The 18572-nt window shown below is 36.6% G+C and overlaps 1 protein-coding gene across 6 annotated transcripts in view; it reads right to left on the bottom strand.

Moving 5' to 3' along the window:
* The window catches only part of CPED1 (cadherin like and PC-esterase domain containing 1), a 146969-nt gene that overhangs the window by 14394 nt on the left and 114003 nt on the right, over positions 1-18572 (bottom strand). For 5 of the 6 annotated variants that reach the window (XM_082760410.1, XM_082760411.1, XM_082760409.1 and 2 more), the window contains 2 exons: positions 9701-9818; positions 3083-3219 (listed from right to left, as the gene is read on the bottom strand). In XM_082760410.1, the coding sequence (XP_082616536.1) occupies positions 3083-3219; positions 9701-9818 (255 nt within the window). Of the gene's footprint in view, positions 1-2569; positions 2665-3082; positions 3220-9700; positions 9819-18572 lie in introns of those variants that run through there. The other variant, XM_082760414.1, reaches the window with a different exon arrangement.

The raw sequence follows: 18572 nt of genomic DNA, 5'->3' as shown, positions 1-18572 counted from the left end.
GTTTTTGTGAATGTGTATCCTTTCTCATGTCTCCACTGAGTGTTATTGTTTCACTACGGGTGGTCTTAGGTTTTACGAAACAGAAACAACTTAGCTCAAGCATAGTTTTATATGCACACAGATTAAAATAGTAATAAGCAATGATGTGAAACCAATCTGAAGTCATAGCCAGGGAAAATGAATTTCTGTTACAGAGAAAGGAGATAATAATTTTAGAGATAAGCTCTAAAGTACAAATCAATTTTAATATAAGACGTGAAAGTAGCTTGAAGTTAGAAAACAAAATTATGAAACATGATTTGGTAGGTTTTTGTATGAAGAAATATAGGAAAGAAGTGCTGTTTGTACATCATAAATATCTTTAGGAAACATTAATAAATGCATAAATAAATTAAAGAGTAAGAGACATATCATCACTGCATTCTACTGTTGTTCTATGAAACATGGGAAGAAAAGAATAATTGTATATACAGTTGATCTCACACATGCTGCATCCACAAAGAGACCATTAGCATTCACTCTCCTTATTATTTTATCAGTTGATGCACATCCAGACCAGAGACAATCACAGTAGTGGTAAATATATTGTATTCTTCTTTTCCCATGCATTGGAGCTGAAGAGCAACATACACATTTTTTTTTCTTTTTGCATGTTTTTTTTTTTTTTTTCAACTACAAGTGGAGCATGAGAAAACAACCTGCAGTTGTCATAGTTGGAATTTGACAGCAGCATAGAGATTAACACCTCCTTTTTAAAGAAAAGACATAGTCACAGACACTTCTGCTATCTTATCATGCCTTATTATTTGCAATAAGAAGCAAAGCCTAGCAGGTCAGAATCTTGAAACTAATGCATGTATTTTTTTCAGGACAAAAGTCAGAGACTTCAGCTTACTGAACCACAAACTTTAGTAATTGCTTTACGTTAAATTCCTGATCAAAGCTTGCATGAGTCTGAACTGTGTATGAAGGGTATTCAAGAAACAAAGTCAGTCACAGAGGCATGTTAGTATTTTTTATAGAAGTCGTGATGTCATTTAACCCATTGATGTTACTCACATATGTCTCTCTGCTTTACAAATGAAGATTTGGTAATTATGTGGGTTGAATGGAAACTTTATTGCCTTAATTTGGAATAAACTTTGAGCAAGAACTGAGATATTGTGTCGTTTGAACTTAAGAAAATAGGGCTGGGTTGGGAGAACTCACAGTTACTTCCAGTTCTGATGGAGCAATTTTGCCTCTGATATAGCAAAATGTAGATTTTGAAGAGATCAATGTTACACAAGCTGAATACTTGAAGTACGAAGGCATACTACAAAACCTTAGAATACAGGGTTACAAAAGTAAGCTGAGCACATTCTGAGAAGTGGACACATGAATTAATTCTGTTATTCTCACCTAGCTTCATCAAAGAAGAAGTATAAATCAAACAAACACTCTAAATCATCTCAGTATCTTCACCTAGGTTGGTGATTTTGTTTCTCTGACTTGAGTTCTACTGAAGTGAGGGAGTTGATCCAGACTCTACATTTATTTATTTGGTGAAAGAAGCACAAATGTTATTTGGAAATGCTATACAAAGTGAATACTACTGCAATGTGACAACAAAAATCACGTTAGAGGGAAAACATAGGAGAAATATAGCAAAAGGGGAAAATGCGTTAGAATGATGACTTTAAATGAATAAACCAGTTAAATGGACATCTGTGCAAAGGTAACAGGAGTGATTCAGCAGCTTTCTACAGACCAGTAAAAGTTATCAGACAATGGTGGAAGATTTTTTGCAAAAGATGCAGAATGGGAAGCAAGTGCAATTAGTTTTACAGAGATTTTTCTCATGCTGTGTTAATGTGCTTCACATGGGATAGGGTTCTTGTCTGACACTGGAGTAGATGAAAGTCATAACATAGTGGATTTTGAATTAAAATTGGTTTTAATAGACCTTTAACAAATGTTGTCCTGGTGAATATGAGTAGTTGGACTGAGGAGATGGGAATGTTAACATAACCCTCTCACACTATGCTGGCAAAACACGTCCATATTGGTATGTTGTTCTGCTATCCTGACCAAAAGGTGTTTACTTATTGAAGCAGCCTTAAAATTTTCCAGTAAATGGAAAAAATTTTCCAGTAAATGGAAATTAAAGACCAAAGCTAGCAATATATTTATTTTTCCTGTGGTCAATGCAGAAGTGCTTGTTTTGTTAATAAGGAGCAAATCAAGCTTCTTCTCTGTCATATAAACCTATGGTTTTGTTTTCTTGTTTTTGAGAAAAGTATGGTAGGAGAGACCCAAAGCACTATAGTAATGGAGAGAACTACAGGCAGAAATAAAGCCAAATGGCAATGAAGAATGCTGTGCAAAACAAGGAATGACCAGAAAAGAAGGAGACAATGTTAATCAGAAGACTATAATTTTTGTATTTTTTCCATATAGAAATGGTCTTGGATTCCATCAAAATGTCATTGTTAGTTACTATTTTGTTACCTAAACAATAAACTATAAAAATCTTTATAACAATTAATTACTTACTTTCTGGATACTTGTATCCTCAGTAATGTACCTGAGCCTCAGATCAGAGCTCTCTTTCAACAGTTTTACAGTCATAGCATGCCTATTAAGGCACCCTTGTATTTCCAAGCAATCACCTTAGAAGCTTCACTATAAGAAAAGAATGTGCAAGAAGACTTGGTAAGATTAGTGTGCACAAGCAATGCCATGCATTAGGTATGCAGCAGAAGAAACCGAAATTACACATAAAGTGCGAGACAAACTGTAACAATGCAAATCCCTTCTCCACTGACAGTGCTTACATACTCACTGCAGGTCTCGTTGATAACCGTGTTCCCCATAGGTCCTGACACTCCACTGATGTGACCTAAGGTTTGTGTGAAATGGCAGCATACAACTGTGACTGCATAGAGACTAAATTATTGATAGCAGTTTTTGTTTCCTTCTGTTTTTTTCCCATTATAATAAAAAGGGATTTTTCTTACACTATAAAATTGCTTTTAAGACCCCAGAACACTAAATATCTAAGTAAATAATAACAAATTAAAGTGCAAAATCTGTTACTTACCCTTCTGCCCTCCACACAGCGCTGGAGTTCAGGCTTAGCCAGCACAGAGTGTTGGCAGTTGTGGGGCTGCCATGTTATTGCTCTCCAGTCGCAGGTTCTGTTGTCAGAGCAGCTGAGGCAAGGGACAATCCACTGCCCTGGAAAACAGCAACAGGGTATCAGCATCTCATCTGTATTTTTGTGAGTAACCTTACTATTACGAAATGAGTGACATGTTCTCAAGCCTTTTATCATGTGAGTTTTCCTTAAATTAAATCTGTCTCTACCCTTTGAAGAGACTATTTCCTTTTTCTGCATTCCTTTGCATTTAGCAAGCATGGGAGGTTTTGCTTTTTCTGAAAGAGTTGTGAATGCTCAAATTTGACAGTAGCGTGTGAGTTTATTTCTCAGTTCACTTTGCCTTTCTCACCTCAGCTTGTCCTTTCCCAACTGAGGGGATAAAATAAAGGCAAAGAGGTGAGGAGGCAGAATGGGGATAGGATGTATCCATGGTTCAGAAGCGTCCAAAGACAAGATTCATTCTCATCTATCAAGATTCATTCTTATTCTGATCTAAAAATTGGCTGGTTGATCAAAGCAAGACTTTGAAAGCCACTGGATTGAAAAATGAAGCAAGAGAGAGGATGGCTTTCCCTCAGCAGTGCCCATTTCAATTTGGGAGAATTCAGACAACCACACTGAACAATACATATATGCATTTCAGGTGGTTGAAGTTAGTAAGATGAACAATATATGTGCCTGATCCCTATTAAAAAAAAAAAAAAAAAAAAAGATTTTGCAGTTTTCGATTGTAAAATGGGATTATCCAAAGTCAGTGGGTTTGAGGCATCTGTTAGGTAAAAATGAATGCTTTAGTTATTTTGGTTCTGTAAAGCTGTTTAATTCCAAAATCCTACTGGAAATCAGAGGGATTCTATGTGTCTATGACTGTGTGTTACTATGTAGTTATGCCAGCAAAATCTGCTTTTTCCTCAGATTAAAGGAGTTACACAAAAAAAAAAAAAAAAATGCCCCCAGATTCTTGTGTCTTGTGTCAGTGCTATCAAGCCTTGTTAGCACGCTTTGCTTTCTACTTGCAGACCAGCAAATGGTTCCACCAGCAGATAAATGTCTGCAGAGCAGACCTGCAGCCTCTCCTACCAGACAGCAGTGCAGCAGCCAGCCTGGTGCGCTTCTCAGCGTTTGATATATTGTTATGACACCAGAAGCCATAGCACAAAACAAGGCTGCTATTTATCAATGTTTATGAGGCCAGGGGCAGAGTGGGAGGCTGAGCGAAGCAACTCTGCCAAGCCCCAGAGGCCTTGGAGGAGCTGGCTGCTACCTCAGGAGAGAGGAGGTTTCCGGGGAGGCAGCCTGTGCTTGAACTGGAGGGAAGTCCTAAGCAAATGCTTTGGTCAGTGGCAGATGAAAGTCCTCCCAAATAAAACTGCCAAGAATTGTTTGTACAGGAATACGAACTGGCACCTCTGAGGGCAGAATGCCTCCCATGGTGCTGCAACTGTGCAGCTCTGTCTGCTGTGCAGCCTGCCCTGCTGCAGCTGCTTCTGCTCCGTGCCAGAAGCACCCCATGTCAGCTACACTTGCAGGTGATGTGAAGAAAATGATGGCAGGCTGCAAATAAATGAAAGTCAAGACAATGATGTTATCACACTTTAGAACCTAGCTCCTAAAGGCGACCATTGGGCAAGCGGCCTGTTTCGGCAGAGAAAGCAGAGAAAGGCAGAAGGGAGCGCCCCGGGCCATGGTGCCAGGCCATGAGCAGGGAGGTGGAGCTGCTGAGTGCTCCTCGCACATAGTAGCTTCAAAAATCACTTTCTTTGTGTCCTAACCACCAAGCTGTGTGTCCTTCTTGCCAATTGAGTACCGCTTAAAGTTAAAAATCCTTTAGGACAGAACAGTAGTATAGTTGCAACTTTGTAATTTATTTGGGAGAAGAGAGGCCTGACCTTTGGTTCTTGGGTGAGACCTTACATAGAGTTTTTATCCAGGGAGTAAAGTGAATTTTTACCTAAAGCTACACAGTGACTACCCAAGTTTTGGAGCTGGGCATGCTCTTCCACCACTGAGGCCAGGCATGCTTTGGCACTCCAAGATTTCTGTGGCCAGTGGTAGATCATGTTCCCTCAGTACTCCCTCTGTGCCCCATCTGCAATCTGTGGCTAAGTGGTCATTCCCAGCTTCACTGCACTCAAGAAGATAGACTGAAAAGTGCCAGGACTCATATAACACAATAGTAGGTGCCATAAAAATACCTTAAATTGCTTTCAGCTTTCTGAGTATGGATATAATGGATAGTTGGTTTGAGGTTTGGACTCAGAGACTACCAATGCTGTACAGTTTTTCAAAAACAATCTGATAGTTGTTTGGGGCAGTGATTTATATCTAAAAAATAAATGAAAACTGGGCAGTTTTTGCCTGACATTGCAATTTTTCTTTCAAATCAAATACATAAAAGTTCTGGCAATGGCTACAACATCTGAGATCCCTCATTTTATGGAACATTCTGCTTTACTTCATATATATTTATGAGCTGATTTGGTTTAGGTAATAAACTAGAAAAGGATAACTACATAAAATGAATATTAAGGATCTGAAATGTCTGAACACTAAAAGTTTAAACTTTGGCAACTGAAAGTGATAAGCACCTTTTGAAAATCTTTAAAATTGTTTGATTTATATTCAATCACTGAGAAAAAAAAATCTCTTTTTTGGGGGGGTATATGCTAAAGATGAGTGGCAAAAAAATAGAGAACAATGACATATCATGGAAAACCCATGTTTATAGGAAGCACTGACATTTAATGTTCACAGAGTGGATGCAGTTGCTATATTTACATAGACTTTTAAAATTATGCAAATATATGCATTTTAAATCTAGTCATTATGATTTTTTCCTCCTATAACTTCACAGCACTTAGTCACTGCATTCCTAACCTTCACAAATAAAATTTCACTAAAAGATAAAATGAATCTTTAATATGAAAATGTAACAGTAAAAATCACAAACAATATTGGGTTGGAAATTAAACACATTTCTATTCCAATTGTAAGGTTGTGGAGGCTGTTTTCTTTTTTTATATTTTTGTTTGTTTGTTTATTTTTTTCCACTTATGTAGGGTAGCAGCACACAATGTAGCTTTCAGCATAATTTCAGTGAATCTGTGTTTTGTGCTGCTTCAGCTGAGAGCACTGATTTTATCAGGCTAAGGCAAGTTTACGTAGCATTCACTGAAGGAGAGAGCAAGCGTTAGCTGCTGTGAGTTTAAGTTTATTCCCAAACTGAAGCTGCTAAATACAAAGTTTTATGAAAGCCTGTAAATAACAGGTTGCCACAGAAATAGTGAAGGTAAACTGGATTTTGGGCTCATTAAAGAGGCTTATCAGTTGCATACATAAATCTTCTGCTTAGGATAGGAGATAAAACATTGCCTGTACTCCTGTAAATAGCTCTCTTTAACTGGTATGAAAACAAATACCCTTTGAAAAAATAATCAGGACTATTTACCTGTATTTAAAAAGCACACAAATGTTAGCCTAAAGTCACAAAGTTTTAACCAATTAAGGATGTACACTTAAATTGAATTTATTTATTTATTTTTTCTTCTGGACAGGGCTTTCAGCCTCTTATTTTTATTCAACATTTCCCATTGGCATAGCCACAAATACATAGATTTTATGTTCAAGATCAAAAGCAAAGATTTTATATAGTGCAAACAATTATCCACAGAAAAGGAAAAAAAAGTCTAAACTGAAAACTCATATCTGAATTTAAATATTTAACTAAGCTGAAGCTAAAAGTAGTTTGTTGATTTGTGTCTAGTTTACTTTTACATTTGGTGTCTGTTTGGGATCCTAACACTTTTAAAAGATGTTTTCTCCAGGAATAGGTTATAGAAATATTTATTTTTTCTTTTGCTTTTAACTACATTAATGGAAAACACACATAACATTATTTTTAAAAGGATATGATTTTCATGCTACAGAATAAAATGATCTTAGACCTGCAGACTTATGTTCAAACTGACATTTACTCCTTGTAATTAAGGGAGACACTCATTTGGTTCTGCATCAGCTTGTGTCTGTGTTGAACCTAAATTCAGACAGCCTCTGAAAGGCAAAAAGAGAGTTTGTGCAGAATTATGTTGAACTGGCTACAGTTCTGGAAAGTGGGGAAAACTGAATACTACTAAAGCATGTATGTCATAGCAGAGAGGCACAACTTAGAAGTGAAGCTGTGATCTCTTAATGCATAAGATTTTGTGAGTGTCTGCAAATTTCCACAAAAATTTCCACCAAATCTCCACAGACTGCAATAGTCTAATTCACCTGCAGGACTTCAGAACAGCTTGGGGTCCTCATGGTCCTTACACAATCGTCTCTCTCTCTGAGGAGCCAAACACATGGTTGCTGCTTACTGACTGCTTTGTCATTAATAATACCGTAGCAATACTGAACAGAGAGCTGTTTTTTCTATGACAATGGGTTAAAAACTGAAATCAAAGGGGATTTTCTAAAGGCAAAAGGATTTTATTTTTTTTTTTGCTATAAAAATCATAATTTCTTTCTGTGATCCCAACAAGATGTAAAGACTGAAACTTCCCCTGTTTAATATTCACCTTTGCATATATCAGTAAAAGAGAAAGAAATGTGTAAATCAAGTACATATTTGGTAAGATGCTGAGCCTCCTCTAGAGAACTGTGCCACGGAGTGTAGTAGGATGGGAGTAGTCAGTTCCACCTTTGGTTAGACCCTCTACTACTGCCTCTATGCCATATCACAGGAGTAGAAATGAGGCATGAAATCCTAGTGACACTTCTCAGCTTTACCATCAACTTCAGAGAAATTAAGGTTTCATCTTTACCTCTGCTTCCTTGCTTCAGCCTCTGCCCATGTCTGCATCAACACGACAAGCTTTGGCCAGCACAGATACATTTTGCTGCAATAGAAAATCAAGTATTCCTGTACAACTAAGCCGTTAACTAGCATAAGAAGAACCTATGATGCTGCCTTACTTCTTCTTAAAGGAAACAGGTCATGGGTTGGCTTCTCTGAAAATTTAAGTTATTTAAATAAAAGAGACGTTGCAGCTTTAGCTGGGAATTTGCAATTACTCCCATACGTGTTAGGAAAATGTCCACTGTCAGGACTACGATTTTGTTTTATTGTTACAAATTTTGAACGATGTTGCACAAAAAGCGATTTGTTTGGCTCCAGTTCCAAAACTCCAGTTCCAGTTTGAGGCTGTGACACACATGAAACTATACAGCCACTTCTTGCTGGATACTGCACATGTCAGTTCTAGGCTCATTAGACATCTTTTGGCAACCTTTCACTTCATAAGCCAAAATTATTCTTCCCTTTTTTATAGACTTGTCCTTTGAGACTACATTTCCTGAAGTAGTTTCCATTTTAAATCTATATGTTTTTAGCAATAAGCTTGTAAATAGATTTTATATTCAGCTCTCCTTAGCTAGATATGGTATTCACAAGAAGCACATTATATTTAAAGAGAAGGAGACTGTCTGCCCCAGAAGGACTCTTCTGTCAATTTGGTTTGGGCTTTCTAGTCAGGAGGTTTACATCCTCATGTATTAACATAGGCTATTTTGTGCTTCTTCATGATTCATAACTTGTGTGACTAAAACGTGCTGTCAGGTACAGCAGTGTCTCCTTTGTGTGTTTCCTTCATTTAACACTGAAAAACAAATATAGGTCTCTATGTTTCATACCAAGTGAAAACATTCAGGCAGCTCAAGCATTTCTGTTACTTTGTATTGATTATTTCTCGAGTTTGTGCAAGTTCATTGCTGTGAGTAGCTGCTCCTATCTACAGGAAGATTAAAAAAAAACAAAAACCACATTTGTGGTAGTAGATCATACAGGAGTTTGGTTTTATTTTTCATCCATCTAATAAAGAATTAAAGAAAATTACTTATTGTCTAATGCAGAAGCAACTTAAGCCATGTATAGGACTACAAACACAAGTAGTCCTATGGATTACTCATATTTGTTAAGGTAAATAAATATTCATGCAGCTGTAACCTAAAGAAGAATACCTGCCATTCTACCTATCTTTCTTGATCATACTTGTTGATATATAACCATTACTTTAAAAAAAGACATTTCAACCACACTATTTTGTCCATCTTGTTATTTCAGACAGTGACATGTAAAAACAAACACTTTATTGTTTGCTTAATTTGAAATTGTAATTTTTTTGTTACCAATAGAGAAGTAGAAATATAAAATTGGAATGAGTCAAATCATATTCTTTTTCAAAAGTGTTTTTTTTTTTTTTTAAGTTTAGACAATCCCTTTCAGTTAGAATAAATCATCATTTATTTTAATATTTTTGGTGTTTTGATGGAAATATTTCAATGAACTTCACAGGCTAACTGACAATAACACATGAAGTGTTGCATCACTGGTAATGAACTTGTCGAACTAAAAATTGTCACAAACTAATCTGATTTGAAAAATCTGTAACTCTTACAAGGAATTAGTTATATCTATTGTTAGGTTAGTACATGCGCATAGAGAAGAGGAAATATTTTTTTCTAGTTTTGCTTTGGTGAAGCGTGTGAGCTAGTTCTCAGAAGACATTAAGTACAAACCTTTTGTGTCTCCAGCTTCGCAGGTCTTAAGCACTGTCTGTGAAATTCTGAAGAGGTATTCATGAGACAGAGGCTGCAAGCCACAGGACTCCTCTGGATGGATTTGAGAACCACAGTCCTGAATTAAAATGAAAGGAGTGCAAATTACAGCACTGCACCTGGATATATGTGGATACATGACTTTGAAATCCTCTTCAATGATACATAAGGAAAAATATTTGCAGTTGGTTCTACAATTCATTCTTACTTAGCTCTTTGATATTTTCTTAATATGAAATTTAAAATCCTTTTTTTTTTTTTCTGTTAAAACAATGGTTTTGTAATAAATTATCCCAATCTACAGTCAATGTACATGACACTACATCATTTGCTAAAGATAAAAAGAAAATTTGTTAAGGCAAACACTTACAACATTCAAGTAATGATATTTTGTCACTACTTATCATGAAATCTCTACTTATTTGCTCATAGCAATTTTGTATGCATATCTGCCATTCTAGGGAATGTAGTTCTATCATGAAATGCCTCAAATTAGCTTGAGAACATACAGGTGCATAAAGAAAGAAAATTTTAGAAAAAGAGAGAAAAAATATGTTCAAGGTGATATGAGACTTTTTTTTTTTTTGGTAACTCTAAACAGGTACAGTATGTGTGGCTGTACAAATTGCTTGTTATAACTTTGCTTTATTGTTTCTGAAGAGAAATAGCATAGCTATTTTCAATATCTACTTTAGGACAAAATGGATCACATCTTTAAAGTGCTTTTCTCCCTCGCCTGTAAAATGAGTTTTAGAATGATTCAGAAGCACGTCCACCTTAGTTCAGTTGAATTTCACTTCAAATTACTTTGTAAAAAGTAAATCATACTGCATTGACAGTTTCCAGTTGTTTCATCAGAAGATGGGAGCTTTCTGGGGTCAGTATTAGATTCAGGAAGAATGTTAACTATCTTCTATTTCATTGTTTCACCTTCACTTCTGTATTGTTACAAACTCAGCAGAAGACAATGAATGTTTTCTATTTTTATTTTCATCAAAACTGAAAAGCTAACAAAAAAAAAAAAAAAAAAGAGAGAGACTTAAAATAGTGGAAAAGATCGAAAAGATCATTTTATGACAAAAGAGAAAATATTATGAAAAATTAACCATGGAAATATTACTTAATGTGTTTTTGTTTCTAAATACTCTATGAAAAATACAGATGGTACCCTTTTTGGATAAACTGAATGTTAGTAATAGTAACATTTAATTAGTTACAAACTACACAGATGGAAATACACTTTTACTGTACTGTGTTAATTTCAAGAAAGAGTATTCTTGAAACTGAAACAAAGAATAAAATGCAATTTCTCCAAAAATAAAAAAAGGATTTCATCAGTCTTTTCTTTATAGAAGAATGATGAGTTCTATATTTATTTTTGACAACAATAGTAAAATTAATTAGGAAACTGTCATGAACTATCTTTCACTGTTTCCATTAAATGCTACATCTATGATGTTACATCTAAATTGAACCAATGAGCAAATAACAATTATGTCCTCATATTGTCAAGGTGAAATTTGACAGTAGGATTTGTGGCACTGATATCGGTGGAGATATGAATCTGTCCTGGAATTTAATAAATATGGGGCTGTCTTGATTATCTTATTGAAAAATAAAGTGAAATAATTATCTCATACTTAACCTGATTTCAATTCATTACATGGTTAAAAAAAAAAAAAAAAAAAAAGTTAAAAAATCTTCCTGTTGACTTCGAAGGTCTCAGGTCATCTTTGCATAAAAGGTCAGAGAAACAGCAGATATCTGTGGGCTCTTTTGCACAGTTGTCCTGTTCTCTGCTCTATAATAATGCTCTATTACTAAGGAAAGCTGTTATGACAAAATGAATGGCACTGTATCTTCTAGCATCAAACTGTGATGTTGTCTTGGAGCCTCTAGGTCTGGACACACGGTGCAGCTATTTGACAGTATTACTTCAAATAACATTAACACCAGAAAGCTCCTACCTTGCAGTAAAACAATTTGCACAGGACTTCACAAGAAAGCCTGAAATTCCTGAATGAGCTGCTATTGCTCTCAACATAGTGCAATAAAATAACTTAACAGGGATTTTCTTGTTCATACGTCTGCACAGGGTATGTGTTTAAACAAAAAAAAACTGATTCTAATTGAGTTGTGCTTAATATGTAATTTCCATCTAAAACAACAAGATCAGGGAGAGATTGTGAATCCCTGAACAAGCCTTATTTGTTTCGTCTTTCTTTTTCTAGGATACCAATCTCTTCTCATCAACATGCTTAATATAATGTGCAAAATTAATCTGTGGCTGCCACAGATCCACCACTATACAGTGCATTAAGAGCTTTATTAACAGCTTGGAGATTTTTTGTTTGTTTGTTTGTTTGTTTTCTTCAGGTGCTGCAGTGATGTGACATGCTTCTTGCCTTTCCAAAAGATGAAGCATCTTGTGATCTTACGTATTTTTACAATCAGTCACTCATGGCAAAGATGAGAGCCAGACATGTAAGCTTAAATAACAGCTCTTGCTCTGTGCCTGTTCTCCCTACAAACCTTCATTTTTGAAAAGCAGACGTAAAAGACCCCCTGAAATGTCTGGACTAAAATCAACAGAAAAGTTCCCCTGTACTAAGTACTTCAGTGCACAGCTAAATCTGACTCTTAATGAGACTGGTTTAGTATTTTATTAGTAGAGTTTCTTTTATCTTTTCAGAAGATTTGCTGGAAACTAACAAATAAAATAGGAATAAAGCTTTCCTATGTACAACTAGAGACCTTTCAGTCAATGTCAATTGAGAGGGAACATTTCTGAAGTCCATCTGCTGTATGAAGAGAGAATTGCTTCTCTTCAGAGTACGCTCTGATCAATGGGAATGGTGGGCTCAGCACTTTGAAAAACGTATCTGTTCTGCTCTAATCATGTCTGAGCCTGCACCCACCCAAAGCACTGAACACCAAATCTATTAATAAAGAATCAGTATATCTATCAGAATGTTTTAAACTAAACAATAAGAAAAATATAACTGAGCTTGCAGGAATTCCTTTTAGCATTGCATACAACCAACACATATCGAAAATCCCACATCCCTTTAACACCCTAAGCCCACACATGTCTGGGTACTAGTTTTGGCAAAGAAGGGAGGAGACCTTCCCATCCTTTGTGCTCTGACCCTGCAGCCTTTGGCCAGCACTGCCCATCACTGACCCTGGCAGTCACCCAGCTGTTGTCCAGCATGAGAGCCAGCCCATGTCTCCTGAGGCACCACAGCCCTGCCTCACCGTATAGATGCTGTCAGGGCTGCCCTGTTTCCTTGGATTCTGTTTACATTTGAGACATGACAGAACAAAGCTTACTGTGAAAGAGGTAATTCTGAAAGCTTTCCTGTTGTTCTTTGTAGGCTTGCTGACTTCAATTTACTTGATCTGGTTCTATTTAAATTGACCCAGGGTTTTCTCATGAAACCCTTTCAACCCTCTTCTTGGTCCATCTTTTTCTACGACTTTACACGTAACTAAAACTGGATGAAAAGTGATTAAAAATGATGCTATGAAAGGAATTCTAATGAAATTAGTCAAAGAGTGAGCTCATGAAGCAGTGAAATTGTATCTTATTGCTAGGGAATAAATTGTGAGCAGATGGATTAGTTCCACTCTATCAACTTTATTAATATGGCAGTAACAAATGAAGGAACAGTTGGCATATTGACTTCTATTCAATGGCCTCCCTCTGTCTGGCTGTATTATTCAGTGATAGATGAACCCCCAAAGAATCAGAGGTTCAGGCTGGTTCAGATCAACATTCGATATTAACTTCATTAAACTGAAGCTCCTGGGTGCACAAAACAGGTCTAGAAAGCTCTTATATAAGGTAGTCTCCTAACAAATTTCAGTACACTACTACTTTTGTCTGGGAAAAAAATATTATTGTTTTTCATCAAGCACTAAGGCATATATGAAGATATCGCCTACATCATAAGACACACCAATACATTAAACAGACAGATGAGGATTAATGGGGTGAACTGATGGACTAGCATGTCCATGTATTGCAGCTATATTTTGAAAGGAATTGCTGCCACTGTTTTGTAAGGAATCTAATGTGCTTCATCTTCGAAATGGAATATTTCCCCAGAGACACCAAAGGCACTGTCATGAAAAACACATTCAAAGCCTATGAGATGCTCAATTCAAAAGGGATCTGGAAGAGGTCATAAAAACATTTGAGAAAAATAGTTTGGGCACTCACAGGGTTGGAACATGCAGTGCACAGACATCAGTAGGAGACTGGGAACGATATAAAAGCTGAGATACTGGACATATTGTCAAGGCATGGAGGAGACATTAGAGAACAGTTTGAAATGTGGACAAAGTACAGCCATCAGCCCAAATCACTTTCAAGTTCTTACTTACAGTGCTGCTATTATTATTTTGTCTTAAGAATACAAGCATACCATGCATTACAGGATTTTTCTCTCAGTCACAAATTTTTGCTGAGGATTTTTTTTTGGGGGGAATAATATCATATGCTTTAATCATTGATGGAAGAATATCTTTAGTATCTGCTAAAAAGCTTCTGAAAATCCCAGTAGGTCCCTATCTACAAAGACAACTGCCTCAAAGCACACACAGATTATATGGACAAATACAAGTAATCTTGACACTACAGCAGATGCAATGTGGCTTCCTCTGCACTCGGAAGGCTAACCTCAGAGAAAGCTAACTCTTTTGAGAACTGAGCACTACTAATCAAGAGAAAATATTGTAAGCTTCATACCAGTTTTTAATATCTCTCCATGTGTGTGCAGAATATAAAATAAGTAAATAAATAAATCATTTCAATCTGTGAAGAATTTTGATTGAATTCCATTTTACATAATTTTTAATACTCTACATTTGATGTCAGTTAGGCTCTGCCTTCCTACTCTCAAAGAGTCAATAGTTCAAAGCTCTACATTTGTGAACCTTAGAACAAAAATATTCACATGAGGGCTAAAAAGTATGACTCTTAATCTCATAGGGACTTGTGAATTGTGATTCTAAACAGTTCAGAGACGCAGCAGAATTTGATGAAATAGAATGTGTGAATGTGAAATTCAACTTTCTTAAGAATAAAATATTGTAAATAAGTTTTGGGAAATATTTTGTACTACACCTAATTACTTTTTTCACAGTATTTAAAGCTAATATCTGTATGTTTTTTTCAGCTACATTTTCTTACCAAGTGTGTTTCTCTAATGCAACTAAAGATGTTTTTCTTAAATAAAAACAGTCCTGATTACCAGCTTGTATGCTTTATAAACTGAAAACACAAAACAAGAAAAAAGGAATGAAAAGAATTTAGTATTCTTTCCTCCCTCAAAGTGAAGATAAAACAGAAGCAGCAGATAAAGCAAGGTATTTTGCTATTTTTTTATTTTTTTTTTTTTTGTGGAACTTTTAGTCTAAAATGTGAGACAGTAATATTGACCTAGAGACTTTAGGAGCTGTGTAAGTTTTGGATTCCCAAATCCTCCTCTTTCCCATCTCTTTTCCTAGTGTAAACTCTGAATGTGAACTGACTTGATTTTTGCAAAAACCCGTATCAGAAAATTGTGGATAATTTGAGAAAACCATGACACTTCAAGAAGTGTATGTTGTATGTATAACCAAGGGAATTATTAGGTATTTATTATTCTCTCACTATGCAGTGCCAATGTGCTCCTGACTGTTTTCTATGATAATTAAGTTTAAAAAATGTGCTATATTATTAGCTGGAACATCACACAGTCTTGTGGATATTTTTAAGGAGCATTCTGCTATATCCTTCATGCTCAGGGTATATGGCATTCACTATTCACACAGCAAATAAATCTATATATTTTCCTATGTACAAGAATCTGTTGAGCTCTAGCTCCATTCACTTGATATTAGACGGGGACCTTTGTTCCACAGCCATGATAAATACAACACAAGAACTCATATTGAACAGTTATCACTCCTTTCAGGATGTATGAAGAGAACTAAGAGAAAGACTGAGTTAAAAAACAATGTTCATTGCTGAATTCTGAAATTGAAATACTCTGACACCAACTGCAATACAGTGAAAAAAAAGTGTTAGTTATCAGCTTGGGCGGATGACTCAAATCTCCATCCAACAGTACCACATCTGGAAAGTATCTTTTCAAAACTGGCACTCAGTTGCCATCAGTCTCCTAACTGCCTAAGTTTCTTAACCGGGCATAGGCAAAACCAGCCATAGTTCAGCAGCACCATGATACTTAACCTCTTTAGCCCTAACAGGGTTCAAAATTTCCCTTGCCAAAGGTGCTTGATCTGATAGGTATTCTCAGGACTTGCCACTAAGTATTAACTGGTATTTCCTCTTCCGTATAACAGGTATAACAGTCCCCTGACACAAGAAACACAGTTTAGAGTCCGTCTTTTAACTGATTTGCAGCAGCGACTTCAATTCAAGCTCCCAGTGCCTTCTTCCAGTCAGTGGGCTAAAGGGTCCTACGAAGTGTTCTGTCACTTGTGAGGAAGTTGTTTGCATTTGCTTTGTACATATAATTAAATACTGACTCATACTACTTCACCCACAGACTAGTTGTGTGTAAAGAATGCAGAGTGAAACTGAATGGCGGGAATACCACCCGGCTCTGTGTTAACTCTAGCTGCAAAAGGACCAAATGAAGTGGGTACTTAACTCCCTGAGAGAGCAGGTTGCAATTCAAAGTGGAGGAAAGACTCTCCTGTGACCAAAACTGGATGTGTAACTCCCAGAGAATGGTACACTTAAGATACATTCCTTTCTGTATTATTTTCTGCTGGGCAATACATCTGACTCTCTACCTACTGTACTTGCTCTTGTAGATTTTATTTTACAAGCTTCTGTCTCAAATTTAAGAAAGGGTTTTACCCAGACATAATTTTTGTTGGTGGTGTTTTTCTCCCCCAGTTGTACTAGATGTTCTGCTAAAAAATATTAAGCCTTTCTCTACAAATTTTACCTCACTAGTATTCTCTATAAAATGCATAAGGAACCTAGTTACATTGCTTGGATGTTGTGTATTTCACTAGATCCCAGGATGCGTAAATGTCTTTCTCACCCCAACCAATTCCCTTACAACCAATTCCCTTGTTCCTAAAACACCCCCTGGACATGAAAGAAGGTGTACAGTGCCCCTTTTTTCAGCAAAGTAGCCATGACAAATAGCATCCTGGTGACTGTCAAACAAGATGAAAAAGTTCTGCAGGTCCAACAGGAGCACTGAGTTAGCTTTTTTTTCCCTCTCATTAAAAAAAAAAAAAAAAAAAAAAAAAGACTAGCGAGGGATGGATGTCCTTTGTCTTACAGCATGATTTCACCTTTGGAAAGCAGACAAAAACAAAGGAATGAAAACAGTAAATAAACAGAATAAATAAATAAATAAATAAATAAATAAATATATATATAAAAGCCAAATAAGTTACTTACATTATTTTTATTAGGAGTTTTGTTGCAGGAAGAATTTAAAAGGTTAGTGCTTAAGAAATTAGTGCACATGTTGTACAGAAATCGTTCTTCATGGCATACTGGGTTTTGAAATAAACATCAGAGCCATGCCTGCTGGGGAACATTGAGGAAGCCACTAATACAGGCTCAGAAACACCAAGTGGAAGACTTTTGAAACTTCTTTCCCAGACAGTGCCAAAACCCAAGTGAGTTCCTGCCTTTCATGTAAAGACAGAGTCCACATATGTGTGGAGGCTTCACTCTAATGGAAAGCATGCTTCTATCTGGTAGACAACAGGAGGTATTTCCCTTCGCGTATTTACAGCCGGCACTGACGCACACGTTTGAACAGACCAAGCACACAGCCAACTTTGCGCAGGCATGTGCTTTGATGTTGACTGTCTTTTCTGTTATCACAGGGAACACACAGGGCCAACTCCTGACAGCAGCTATGTTGAACACCCCAGTCATTCAAGTCCCAAGAGCAGAACACCCTCCTCTTCAAAAAGCAATCCCCCTTGTAAAAGGATCTATGAGCAGCAAGTGGAACAAATTTGTGTGGGGTTGGTTTTCCTGCTTAACACCCACTCAGTGGTGAAAAATATCACCTAAGTATAGATCGGCAGAGGGACACCTGGGAGTGCCTGGGGATGTCCACCTGATGGAAGCCCATTGCAGTGGCTACTGCTCCTCACCTGAAAGGTGCCAAGGAGAAAAGGAACACATGAAGTAGATTTTTGCACTGTCTGCAATACTCCTGTCCTGGGCAGGGCAATCCCTAATACCTTATGAAGGTATTAGGTCAAAGGTCAAAGGTATTAGGTGAAAGGTCACAGCAGTTGGCAGGTCTGCAAGCAGCAGCATGACCATTCTGTATTTGCATCCATTTTTAAAGTGACCTTTGACAGAGGTCCTACCTCTAACAAAGAGTTCATCTCTGAACCTTTTCTGGCAAAATATCAGACCCTTCTCTTACTAACAGATTAGACAGTTTGCTTAAGTGAGTCTGGAGACAGGATCAAAGATCATTACAGGATATATTTTCAGTAAGAGCATTTGCATGAATTGTTCTAACTGTGACAAGTAAATATTTTATTGAAAAATCTATTACTGATGCATAGTTTAGAGCCCTATTGCATAAAGAAAGAAACACGAAGGCTAAAACTAAGAATATAGTGTAAATGACAGTAGAGGAAAGCTGTGCAGATGTGTACAATACATGAGCAATGCATGGACAGGTCTCCATTCCACACTATCCATAACTCAAATTCAAGCTATTTATTTTCAGAAGGTGTTGTATAAGCCTACTGTAGCATCGAAAGGAAGTCTGTGACTTTTACTCTGAATGTATAAAAGACAGTGAGAGAATGTGAAGATTTA

Source organism: Aythya marila, assembly GCF_965140915.1.
Source record: "Aythya marila genome assembly, chromosome: 1".
Taxonomy (NCBI): domain Eukaryota; kingdom Metazoa; phylum Chordata; class Aves; order Anseriformes; family Anatidae; genus Aythya; species Aythya marila.
Note: the sequence above shows the minus strand (reverse complement) of the source record. Positions and strands in the feature narration are given on the sequence as shown.